The 13,641-nt window shown below is 36.9% G+C and overlaps 2 protein-coding genes across 2 annotated transcripts; both read right to left on the bottom strand.

Moving 5' to 3' along the window:
- Positions 1 to 1,915: 1,915 nt before the first annotated feature.
- Positions 1,916 to 3,951, bottom strand: LOC120109029. Its single transcript, XM_039122766.1, has 2 exons — positions 3,453 to 3,951; positions 1,916 to 2,024 (listed from the first exon to the last, which is right to left on the bottom strand). The coding sequence occupies exons 1-2, from the start codon at positions 3,868 to 3,870 to the stop codon at positions 2,005 to 2,007; spliced, it is 438 nt and encodes a 145-aa protein (XP_038978694.1). The 5' UTR covers positions 3,871 to 3,951; the 3' UTR covers positions 1,916 to 2,004.
- Positions 3,952 to 6,288: 2,337 nt separating this feature from the next.
- LOC120109028 (probable uridine nucleosidase 2) lies at positions 6,289 to 13,400 on the bottom strand. The gene is made up of 9 exons (XM_039122764.1): positions 13,240 to 13,400; positions 13,004 to 13,119; positions 11,314 to 11,373; positions 10,460 to 10,645; positions 10,258 to 10,362; positions 9,322 to 9,418; positions 8,248 to 8,355; positions 8,027 to 8,162; positions 6,289 to 6,635 (listed from the first exon to the last, which is right to left on the bottom strand). The coding sequence occupies exons 1-9, from the start codon at positions 13,289 to 13,291 to the stop codon at positions 6,527 to 6,529; spliced, it is 969 nt and encodes a 322-aa protein (XP_038978692.1). The 5' UTR covers positions 13,292 to 13,400; the 3' UTR covers positions 6,289 to 6,526.
- Between the last annotated feature and the right edge of the window lie 241 nt (positions 13,401 to 13,641).

Here is a 13,641-nt window from a genome sequence, read left to right as displayed (position 1 = left end):
AACAATCAAATCACAAATTGCTGATTGATTATCTCAATGATCAATCATCATCTACTACTTTCAGGAGGTTTGCACTTTGAGCATCAGAACTAGATGTATCCGAGTCATCCAATTGGAAATTAATCCAGCCTATTATGAAATAAATAGCGCACTTTGAAGCAATAGCATAACAGCTGCTATACGCAGGTTTTCAATCGATATATCGAGTGCTCCATACCCAAGCACCATATAAAACCGCTATAGCAATCGCAGCAATTGATTTTATAAACAATTTTTAATACTTTCTAATACAAGCATTATGATTTTATTTTCTCTTTACCTTTTTGTGAATCCGTATAAAGGTGTGTTAAATTCCATAAAAAACAATTGAAATTTTTAATCAAGCAGATTTCCCTTCCTATCATTCAATTTCAATATAAGTTTACTTTTGGATAACATACTAAGCTAACAAAGTAATTTTTATATACTTTATTCCATAGATTTAAAATTAGAAAAAAGGAACTAAAATTGGTATAATGTATGTGACATGCCTATAATTGTTCAAATAATCCATAAGTATACTTAACCTTTTTATAAAATAGGAGTTTGGACAATCAAGGTATTTAAAAATAAAGTAGAAAATGAAGTTCCAACCAAAAACCATGTTAAATTAACACGCAAAATGACAATATAGGAGTCACCAGAATTGCCGATTTACGACTTACCTTCAAAATGTCTTAATTAATTAGAGCACATCCGCTATGCATTTCCTAATCACATCCTAAATGGAAGTACAGGATATCAAATAATTATGATGCTTTAAATGTCATAATCCTAAAATGTTGTCGGTTTTTGTTTACAAGAAATGTTTCATATGTTGAATCTGGCAACTTTATTAATAGACATATGACTATCAGCATTTGCAAGCAATTCTTCTATTCTGAATTAATGTAAGAATTATATAGCTTATATGTCATATCACTATCATATGCCTCTTGTATTTTTTTCCTTGGAATTCTAAGAATTGATAGTACTTAAGATGTTATGATACAGTGCCACCTAGATTTTGCTTTATACTAATGCAACACAACTAATATAGCTGCAATAGAATTCTTCAAAGGGTGCTTAGATGCCCAATAACCATCTATGTGGAAAATATAATGACTTGGATTTAAATGGCAAATATAGGAGGAAAAGGAATAAAAAAAGGCCATCAATCCTGGAATTACAACATCTTGGACATCATGCTTTCCACCTTCTAAAGGATTATCACATATAAAAACCAATGTAGATTGTGTGTTCCAGTGAACTTAAATACTCAAACAATACCCTCCCCAGCACATATTGTACATGGGTGAAATATATTATGGAACATTTAATTCAACTAGATAGAGACAAAATAAGATATTATTGATCCCACAATCCTTAATTTTTTAATATTGTATTTTAAATGAGTTATGGTACCCCATTTTGTGCATGTGGTTGGAGAAAATAGAATTTAACAAGCATGAACAAACTTTAAAGATTTAACCCTGTTACCCTCTATGCAACTGATAGCCCTTAGTCCCAAGTTTTTTGCTACTCATCAATAAAAATTCTCCCTAAGCCCATCCATTGTACAGGACTAGTAGATATCATCCCTTTCCACCTTTAAGAAGGAATCCCATCGACATCTGCTGACAGCCTAGTCCACCTAAGTGTAATAGATAATATAGGGGTCTAAAAATTCTAATATAGCTAACCTTCAAATTATTTTGGGAACATTATAATTGCATGTCTATAGCATGACCAGTTTAGCATTAAAAAAAAATTGCACCTTGATCATGATAGCTGGAGATAAGTTTATCTATTAATAAAGGGCTGATAAAAATAAAATTCTATGCATATCTCAGACCAAAAAATATAAAACATAAAAACAAAAGAAATAAAAAAATCAAAATCTAATTAACAAAAATTATTTTACCAAATCCCTCTGGATCTTTACTAATGAACCTCATCAAGTGTTCAGTGGTAGCCAAGTTTACATCACTGAAATAATACTCCACCTGCAAATATCAAATAATGAATTTTTTTTTAAAAAAAGGAAGTTATATTCAGATAGCATGATCTTATAAAATCATACATACATGTGAATTTTGCATCAGAATTGTGTTTGCAGCATTAAGCTAATGTAGCAAAAAAATGAGTTACACAAGCAGGAAAACAAAAGCCAATATGAGTGATAGTGATTCTTATACAGTTATTTCTTACAAGTAAAAACATGTTCAGCTACTTTATACCTAAACTTAGAATTTGATTTAATAATTAAAACGGGAAAAAAAAGCAGAGAAGAGGCAACTTCAAAAAGGAGAAGTCATCATACTCTAATCCACTATTTCAAAAAGTATTACATCAACCTGAGAGTCCATTGTAAAATGGGTACAAGTTTCAACCATAATGTAACCCACTAAACTGACAAAAAAGCATAGAAGAGGCAACTTCAAAAAAGGAGAAGTCATCATACTCTAATCCACTATTTCAGAAAGTCTTACATCAACTTGAGAGTCCATTGTAAAATGTGTACAAGTTTCATCAGAACTAAATCATAGAGCAACCCTCTAAGCTGATCCCATTCAAAAGGTGGACCACCAAGTGTTTTTTAGGAAAAAAAAGTTTCAAAAGGCATATTGACATTGTTATAGGCCGGTTGTACTAAGGCTTTTCAGACAAATGTACGTTATCTACCACACAAAGACACACCACTCATTAGAAGCTCAGTCCTGAAACCTATGTGAAATTTTTATGGATTGGCTATGAATGAAGCCAACAAATATGGCATTCAACGGGGTTCCTCAAGTTAACTTTAAGACAAGGACAATAAAAACCAAAACTATGATTATGCCACAAAAAGTAATATGAGTCATGTCAACATGACAGTCAGTTTGCTCGAATCAAAAAAAGAGGCCCTCAAAACCACAGCACTGGCAATGCTTTTCATGACATGTCAACCAAGTATTGAAAGCCAAATACGTTCAGAAAATCATATAAAACAATTCAAATGGTCATCTGGTGCCTGACAGCATAAGAATGAGATTTCTACAGTAAAACAAAGGTTTAAGGCCTTATAAAGAGGATTGTTTGTTCAAGTATCACTCTCAAAGAGGTCAAACAATACAGAAACGAGCTTTCTTATACTGAAATAGGGGTACAAACCATATATATATACAAGCACTTTGTTAAATATTTTCACAGAACCTGGATGGCTCAGATGGCTAAAATTCCACAAAGATTGGTTCAATTGCTAGAATTCTACATAAAACTACAGCCAATTGATAATGATTCTCACAATTTGCTAGTCACTCCGTCTATCATTTCATCAACTCAAAATCAATACTTCATAGTATTTCCTTCAAGCATATGAAATACTACATTAGACTCTAAAATCAGAATTTGGGAACACAAAATTAAAAGAAAGAATTCGAGAAAGCACTCACCTGCTTCGTAATCTTCTGAATAACTTCTTCCGAGAGTCCCTCCCTGCCCCCCGGAGCGGGATCCTGTTCGGCCGGCCCCGGAGCCGTTTCCTGCTCCCCAAACCCCGAACCGCCTCCACCACCATAGTACTCGAACGAGCCCGGCACCGTAGCAAAAAAAGGCGGGCTCGGCGGCGCCGGGTGGTAGGGGTGCATCACCGGCGACGGGCCGTGGTGGATCGGCACCACCCCGCGGCTTGCGTGCATCGATCCGATCCGCGGCCGCCGACCGGGGGACGAACTCGGGCGCCTTGGCGTTGAGGCGGCTGGAGGAGGCGGTCCGCGAGAGCGCAGGGTCGCCGGAATCCTCCGCCGATCGATCGCCAGAGGCCCGATCTTCGGGGATTTCTAGGGTTTGGTGGAGGATTTCCTGGGCCATTTACCTTTCTTGGTGTAGGGTTTTGAATAAAAGCCCCAGAGGGCGGAGAACAGCGGAGAGGAAATTCTCGAAGTTACGAAGGCATCGTTCGTGGGGTATTTATAGGCTGACCCCAAAAGACGCCGGCCCCGCACAGGAAAGATGGGTCGGAGGAAGGAAGCGGTTTTCCAAAGATACCACATTAAATAAAAACACCCTTATTTTTCATTTATGTACTAAAATGCCACTATTTCTACTACGTTGTGATTTGCTAGTGGCTGGATTGCGTGTTTGGGTGTTGTAACCCTGGGTGGCCGTCGGATGGTTAAGGGGGTGAGGATCGGGTGAGTGCGGTGGAACACCAAACCCCAAGATTCGTGGGACGAAGTTCACGGGAACCGTTGGATCTAATACACTCTGTGATCTGACGGTCAATGGATCGCGAGAACCCGGGGAACTAATCGGGGTCGTGTTTCGTGTGCGCTAGCTGACACCTTCTGATCCGTGTGAGATGGAATCCTCTCCGTATCGTAGTCGCCGGCATATCAATTGTGTTACCAAATTTTTTCACTGCAGTGCAGGAAAAAAATTTGCTACCAGACCCAATTATTGAACCCTGTATGACATGTGGCCGGGCGTAATTGGTTCTTGGTGCCAGTAAATCACTCTGATCCTTTTAGTCGCATATATCGTTTCTTGACACGTGGCTTGTAAGTGAGCGTGTTAACGGTTCCGGCAATGAAATTGGTTAGGATACCATCCCGAACATCGGGTAGGACTGTTCTGTCACAGTCTTAACATTCTGATTAGCACATTTTGAGACATTCCTTATCCTAAATATCGGGACCACGGCTTGTTCTATTCTATAGAAAAATTGGAACAGTCTCATCCTACAAAATATAAAATTTTATTTCACATAGTATACTAAGAAGTAGATAATGAGCAATTTCTTTAATCCTTAAGGTCCCTCTTGATGCTTTACTTCTAATGATGCTCGATATATCCACCATCCAACAAAGTAAAAATATTTTTCAAATTGTTCGATGCTCCTTACTAGCCCTTCTGATGTCTTACCGGCATTGTTGAAACTAGTACAATGGCGGTAGAAGTACAAAATCAAGGTTAAAAAAAATGCTCCTATTTTATGGAGGCTGGGTTGAATGTTGGGTTTAAGGGCAAGTGGAAAGGAAAAAAGAAAAAGATTCGATGCCCGACGCATGCCAAGATTAAGATGCAACTGTTATTACAGAACTTGGCATATCATATGGTATAGAGATGGGTGAAATTTTTTGTTGAATTAGATCCCATCGTTGAGCTAGTGGATCAGTCTAACCGTGAACCAACACACACAAATAAGCTTATATTGCGCCCTTTGGCTTCCGTCTCTTTTTTGTCTACCTTCGTGCATATTGTTTTATGATTGGACTGGTCTATGGCTGAGCTGGTAGATCTGACCCAACTAATAATTTCGCATAGAGATGGTTAGTGTGCAGCGAACCTAGCAGGACTTGCAGGGGAGAGATGCTACCTACGTGGTAAGATTGTGGTAGCTCAGGAGGTGGATGACATGATGCCACCATCCAAAAGAAGCCTACCCAACCATTCCTAGTCCTAGAAGCAAGGCCAGCGGGAGTCATGCGATAGTTAATAACGGGGGTAATCGCTTTCAATAATTAACTAGTATACTCTTATTAGCTATTAACTAGTATACTCTTATGAACTAGTCCACTTCTATTAAGAACACCTGCTGGTTCCTTGTTTGCATCAAAGCCTTGCTTGCATGGGTTCAGATTACTCAAAGAGATGGCAGTCATAGGGTACCTGAAGACCATCTAGAGGTTTGAAGGCAATAAATTAATTTTGGAAATAAGTTTTTTTTTTGGGTGCAAATCCAGTATGTTACTAACAGATCTTTGCAGTTTTCGAACAAATTGATATGCTTGGATTTTTCTTTTACTGCATCACAATTTAATTTGCATGTGTCGTGCATGTAAAACCATGGGCTCTTAAATTTCCAATATTATTGAGTGGATTCTTCAATTATTCATGTTCCCAATTAATCAGATAGCCCTCTATCTTGGTGTTGACTGAAAGATTTTGTTGCTATTGTTGGATTACGTAAAGCTGCAGCATATGTTCATTCCATAGGCTTAAGTTCCTAAAGCAGGATTGCTTGGGAGATCTCTCTTCCCCGTTCAAACTATTGTACTCTTACATGGCAGTAGGAGTGAGATGAATCAAGAATCTACCCTCCATGGGGAAATCTGCCTTCTAGTGTGGCCTGTGCTCATTAAACTTTCCAAAACCCTGTGAAATTTGGATCTTTGCTTTCTTCAAGTAAGTGCTCCATCAATGGACTTACAACCCACCAAACTACAAGGACTTTAGGGCACTATAGTTCCTGAACTGCATATAAGAATCTCATTGCACTAAGAAATCTGTACCAAAAGAGCCTGGTGAGCATTTATAAAAATTCCAAGATGTTCCTCAATATTTGATTGTATGCCATAATTTTAGAGTACAGGGGAGAAATCATATTGGTCCCTTCTTTTGTCACGGAATATGAAGTAAAAGGAAACTGGTACAAATGCAACAACTAATTGATCACTGATGACCAGGCTCTGGCCACTTCTTGTTTCCCTAGCTGCGATATCTTCCAGGCTATGGATCACTGATGCTAAGAGTTCATGAGCCTTTCCATGACCAGCTCAACGATGGCAGGAGCATCGACTGTGACAGCAACTTTCACAGTTGGCTTATCGGACCACTCTGTGATTTCGCCATACCTGGAATGTTTTGGCAGAAAATCATACTGAGTCAGAAGATCTACAATTTAGTAGTACAAGCCTCTTGTATATCCAAAATTTCTTTACAGGACATGAAAACCCTTCTGTTTTTATCAATTTATACGAAGAAAACCATTGTCAACACAATTATCTTTAATTAGAAGTAGCAATGGACGAATTTATCATGACCATACGAACATAAATGCAAGATGCGACTCTCTCTCTCCCCCCTGTGTATGCATTTTATGCCTGCGTGTGTGCGTGTCACACACACATATGCATTAGATGTATGAATCATGACAATATGAGCAAGAATGTAGGACAGAATCTTTGATGCAATGGAAATTATCTGCCTTCCATGGGTGCACAATCTCATGTAGCATTGATTGTATTGATAGGAATTGAACAACCATCATAATGATCAACAAGCCTTGTCCTCTCTTCAGGTCTGTTTTATGAATCTATCTTCAGTATTCTTATGCAAATACACTCATTGGTCTTATTCCATTTATGAAACAAATTTATCTCCATAGAACATGCAGTTTTATGCAAAATTACAGGTGGTTAGACACTCCTTCGAATCTTCAGTTATCTATTTAAGGTGTGCAAATGATTAATGAGTGCTGATGCATTTTAAAGCACCAATGAGTGCCATGGCATGACTAATATTGTTGGATTCTTTTTTTAATGTCCAAGAACAAAACCAATTATAATAGTATTAAGCAATATAAGATTTCTATTTTGCATTAAAATCATTTATACAGTAAAAAAAAACAGATCCTTTCTATAAAGGTGATGTCCAAATTCATATTAAAGTGCAAGGAAGTTCTAAAGTTTTGTATGAAGTGATAATGTGTACTAGGATTTAATCATGTGATATGACACTTATATTGGTACTGTTTATAACTACCTTTTCTGCAGTAGATGGCCAGAATCTCATCATGATCTTTGCAGGGAAATGGACTGTAAATTTTTATTTTGAAAGTCCTTTGCTGTTAATTTTGTAAGTCGCCCTAGCATTATGTGATTATCTGTCTCATCATTACCATTTATCATCTGACATCCAAATGAACAATATAATAATAAAATTTGGAATTTCATACTTGCTTCTGTAGCTTGACCATGAGAAGAACTTAAGAGAATGTCCACTGATCTGGTATATATTGCACTAGTGTTACCTACAGCACAACTATGATCTTTGACATCCAAGTAAACTCCAATAACCATGAGAGTAGTTTTAGGAGAATGGTGATAAATGCATATCAGCATGTGACTGGAAAATACAAATGGATTATACTACAATAAGCTCATCTCTGTTTAAATTTCTTGTTCACCGTCTATTATTGTTAAACATGCATGCGATTAATCTCTAAATAGCAAAATCTGCTGACCTTTTCTTGGTATTATCAAATATTGTAAGGCCTCTTGTGATGCCACTTGTCTGAACCCGTACCACACCTTCAGTATAAGTCAACAGTGATGGATTGACTGCTGCAAGAAGTGCTGTTGGGTCATGAAGGTAGACAGCTGCATCCAAAAGACATCCATAAAAACATTACAATTTGTGCTACCTTTGCATCATTTCTCAATAATTTCTCCTTCCGCAACGAACCTTGTGTTGAATAGGCTTCATGATGATACGAAAAGTAAATCCCTAAGATTTTGCACAGGTATTGAGCATATTTGCCTTTTGATAGTGCAAGCTTGTTTTGATCAGCTTCTGCAATGATGTCAAAATGTTACTTGCTCAATGAGAAAATAGATAATGCAGCACCATCAACTTTACATGTCATTATTATTGCATGAATTTTAATAAAAGGGCCTGTCTTGACTAACTGTTTCTTTAATTGTCGATAATCAATTCATAATGAGTTAACATCAGGAATGACTTTCATGATCCCTAATTACAATCTACAGGGACTAAACAGGTTATGTAAATGATTATGGAACAAGGAGAAGAAATAAGGAAAAACAGCAGGCTATATGAAGGCATGTGCCCTGCGTGCTAGCAAAACAGATTATGACAGTTATTGTCATGTTTAATCAATGCTCTGTGAAAGTAAGAACTCCGAATAAAGGCTTAAGGCCAGACCATCTGCAGCTAACATTATTTTTCTGTGAATCATACTTCAATGAATTTAATTTTGAATATATTTGATCAAAGAATAACTAATGATAAGTAGAATCTTCAAGATGTCAGAGGAAGTAACTTCTCAAATTTGGTTATCATATCCATCAAAGCAATTGAAAGATATAGGATGATCCTTTCTTGCTAGATAGGCCATTTACATATAGTACGCAAATGAGGACAGACCAAATGAGTGAGCAACAGAGATGTGTTAAGAAGCTTATGTAAGTAGATACACATGTTTGTTATTACAGAGGAGCATTGTATGGTGAAACAAAATGAATTCATGATCAGGTCGCCGAAGAGATTTGAAATTACAAGTAAAATAACAAATATTCTTTTGGACACTTTACATTTTATAAAGAGTTATCCTATGATCTTATGGTAAAAATCTACATCCGTGAATAAATTTAATTTTTAAAGTTTTTAACAATTGTTCTCCCGAGAAAAAACAGCAGAATATTTTCCTGACAGGTGAAACAAAATGTTTTTAAGTTTGACAGCTTAAAGACTACGCTATGGATAATAAACAACCAGTTATTTGATTTGAAAGTTTACCTGTCAGAACAATTTGGTGCGTTACATTTATTCCCACAGCCAAAATATCAGCTCCACTAGTGAACACAATATCAGCAGCATCTGGATCACCAAAGATCTGCTTATCCATTCGCAGAGAAAAAGATGAGGGTCTGTCTTTGTTAAAAAAAAAGTCAACTTTTGGTAAAAAAGTAAGAATAGTCAATAGTCATATTTTACTCATAGAACACATGTCCTCGAGATACAGCTCACACTGAGCAGACACTGGTTGGAACAAACAAAACATAAAAGTCCATTTGTTTAAACAAGTTATTTTGACATATACTGCTTCAGTTAAACAAGCAGATAACTCATATAACATAACTTTCTTAGAAGATAATAACAGGATGTTAGCTTATCTTCATAATGATAGAAATGTGCTGTATTGTATATAAAGCAATCATCCTCTTGATTGTATATTGAAAGAAAAATCTGCACTTTAATGGCATTAAAATTGAATTTACAGGCTCAAAACAAATTTCTATGAAAATTTTTGTACAATCACAAAAGCAACTCTAAGGTGGACTAGCGTACTCAGCAAATATATGACTTGGCATGTTGCCTTAGCTTTAAGCTGTCGAAGTTTCAGTCTTCAGTCTCTTCTCTACTAGATCTTATAGTCTAATTTCTTGAAGAAAGCAAAAAGGAAAACTGACAATTTAGTATCTTCCTATGTGCAACTTAGAAAGGATGCCTTGAAATATCCAGAGTGCACGCTAAAATTTCAATGGTATTTTTGAGTTTACTAGAAAAAAGTTGAATAAACTACTATTCTGATCTGCAAATATTATGCAACAAGATGATAATGAAGTGAGGCAATCACATTAAATTATGGAAAATCCAAAGTTACACCAATCATAGATGCATGCATCATATGAATAAATGTACTAAAGCTTCCAGGACAAAGATTAGGCATACATTGGCCTCTGCTGCTGGATTGACATTCCCATTCACTGAAAATGCACCACCGAGAAGAACAATTTGCCCTATCTTTTTAGGAAATGCAGGATCAAGTTGAATGGCCTGATTCAATGCCGAGAAGAGCTAGAAAAAGTTAACTAAAGATAGCATATTCAGAGTAATATGTTCAGAATACAAGTTAACTGAACAACAAACTGACCAAGGCAACATTTGTAAGTGGGCCAAGTGCAACCACAGTAACTTTTCCAGGATAAAGATTCGCCTGTTCAACCAGAAAAGCGGCAGCTGACTGATCAATGGGCTTTCCTTTAGGTGGAGGAAAGTTCTGGTTTCCAAGTCCGTCCGCACCATGTACGAAGTCAGCAATTCTAAGCTTTGTACCTTTCTTTACACATTTTTAGAAAGCAAAGTAAGTAATGCTGTTCAAATATTTAATCGATATCTTGATCAATAATTTTGGAAAAAAAAAGTATCAGTGTGGAAGAAAGGATCTACTGCATGCTCACATGAGTAGGTGCACAGGAAACTAAATACTATTTACGCTGATACATTCACTTTAGGAGACATACCTAGCCTACTGTTTATACTCATTTGCATGCATCAATAAAACCAAAATCCAGCTTGTTCATGAAAATGCAGGTGGAAAAAATAAGTGTCAATAAAGTCTAAATATGCAGCTGAAAAAGCATGCAGGTAACTTCATGCACCCTGAGAAGTCCAAGAACTGCCCCTCGAACTAGTAAAATTAAGAGATTTTGACCAGAACTCAAGAGATATTGACAAACTTTTGCTGCAAGGAGCCCCGCAGAACCTTTTATGTTCAAGAATCTTCAATATAGATAGATTTGAATCTACATAACAACTTGGCATGTAAACATCCTAGTCTGGATGTACAACTGTAAACATTGCTACAGTCAATACTAGTTTCAGCTGTTTTAATAAACATCACTATTTACATACAACAAATTGATCTAGGTCAAGAAAGAAGCAAAAGATCAACAAGTGGTCTTCCAGCAATAGCCACAAAGTAATGATATATTGGTCACTACATACCGTGATTGTCACATGAGATCCCTCAGCCACTGGAATATCTGTCCGCTCTGCGATCTCCAACTAAACCAGTTGCAAAAAAAATGAAGAGAAGCAGACGAAATTTAATTATTACTTTCAAACACACCAATCTAAATGTCCCAAAAAAATACACCAAATAACCAAGAAGAAATGGTTATCCTTAAAATTGACAGATAACACTTCTGAAACAGAATAAATGATCTATATTTAATGTTTATACAAAAACAAAGTAAAATGGTGTAATGATATAGTAGATAGCGCTCCTCTCAAAAGATATACTAGACAGTGGGTTATAATCTCATGTATATAAATATCCAGTGCATAGAATCTTTAATTGCACTAACAGGGCATCAGTCTCTTCAGCAGTACTCTCCATATTGCTAGAGTGATATCTCTTATTTCTCAAGTTTGTAAGTTTGCTACAATCCTTCTTTATGACTATGTCGAGGGTAGATGTGCAATAAGCAATAATTTATATGGTTATGCATATAAATAGTTAATTTGTAAGGGTATATATATAATTTCAATTACTGAAAGCAGAATACATGCAAAAGACCTAATAAAAGGATGAATTTTAGGTAACTACCAACTATATAGTGGAAGCTGAATTTCTATTATAGAGCCTAGTGAAATAAGTAAAGGACTCCGATACTCATGCACCATCCCATGGTCTACAGTAACTATTACTATAGTGCTGTCATAGCAGAACTTCTTATGGTTATCCTATGTTGCTAATTATACAGTACTTATGCAATACACAATCATAGGCACTTGTTACCAAGTGCCCAGGGTTTATACTTGGTTTGATTTGTTCATGAAGACTAGAAAAACAAAGAAGAAATATAGTAATGGGCAATTAATTGCCAAAAACCAACACAGATCATGGGATGGTTTACCAGCTTAAGTACCTATCATCAAGCTAGATCCCCCAGCCCCTACATCACTACATTAGAGATCTTGTAAATCTCAAACTTTCAATTTACAGTACTCATGCAATACGCAATCATAGGCACTTGTTACCAAGTGCCCAGGGTTTATACATGGTTTGATTTGGTTTGGTTTGTTCATGAAGACTAGAAAAACAAAGAAGAAATATAGTAATGGGTAATTAATTGCCAAAAGCCAACACAGATCATGGGATGGTTTACCAGCTTAAGTACCTATCATCAAGCTACATCCCCCAGCCCCTACATCACTACATTAGAGATCTTGTAAATCTCAAACTTTCAATTTATTGTATCAAAATGGAAACCATCTCCATCAGGATTAGAAAAGCTCATATCCAAAATGGCTGAGAAGCTCAGCCCAATAACTATACCATATGGTAGAGCAGTGTTTCTCGAGTGATCATCAGGGATGATGCTTCGGTGGTGATATTTTGGCAGCTTTCACTGCATTTTGAATCAATTACTACATCAACTTCCTCTTTCAAGCTGGCAATTTAGATATTTTTATGAAATTGAATCTGTTTCCATATATAACAGAAGATATTCATACACACTTCTACATTGGTCAACACCCTTTCAGAAGATCGATTCAAAAAGAAGAAGATGATGATGAAGAAGACGAAGAAGAAGAATCTCCACTAACCAGAAGAGCAGTTCATCAATTTTCCAGACCAGATCCAAAAGATCTACAAGAAAAAAGATGATTCATGGGAGCGGTGAATTACCAAATGCAATGCATTTCTTGTGGCCAGCGTCGTATAGACATTCCCATATATTGTTGTCAGCCCAATCACCTCTATCTCCGGCGAGTTCAGAGCCACGAATATCGCCATCGCGTCATCTGAACACAAACTCACATTAAAAACACAAATTTTACCACATAAAACCCCAAAACAATAGATTGGAAGCTAGAAATTATGGTTTTTTTAATCATTTTTGGAGATCAGGGTTAGGGTTTTACCAATTCCGGGATCGGTGTCGATGACGATCTTCTTCCTCCCGGCTTCACCCATGGCTGTGGGCAGAGTACACGAGCAGATAATAATGAAGGTTTTTTCCAGCTGCTTTCTTCTCCTTTCTCCCGTCGTTTATTTAACGACCGAACAACTCCGCACGGCGCTAGGAGAGCGCAATGCATCTTCGCCGTCCATTTCGTGTCCCACCAATCGGTCGGCCGTCCAAAATGGATCAGATCTCCAAATGGACGGCCCAGATCACTGGGATCCACCTTTACCGAACTGGAGAAAAGGGAATGGGGCAACTTCATCGAATCTCGAAGGGCCCCCTCTTTCACCTCAGTTCAGTGGGAAATTTTAAAAGCTTCTTTTTCCTCTCTTCGACGTATTTATCTTTTGATTGGCGG

This window comes from Phoenix dactylifera, unplaced genomic scaffold, assembly GCF_009389715.1.
Source record: "Phoenix dactylifera cultivar Barhee BC4 unplaced genomic scaffold, palm_55x_up_171113_PBpolish2nd_filt_p 001731F, whole genome shotgun sequence".
In the NCBI taxonomy this organism is placed as follows: Eukaryota; Viridiplantae; Streptophyta; class Magnoliopsida; order Arecales; family Arecaceae; genus Phoenix; species Phoenix dactylifera.
Note: the sequence above shows the minus strand (reverse complement) of the source record. Positions and strands in the feature narration are given on the sequence as shown.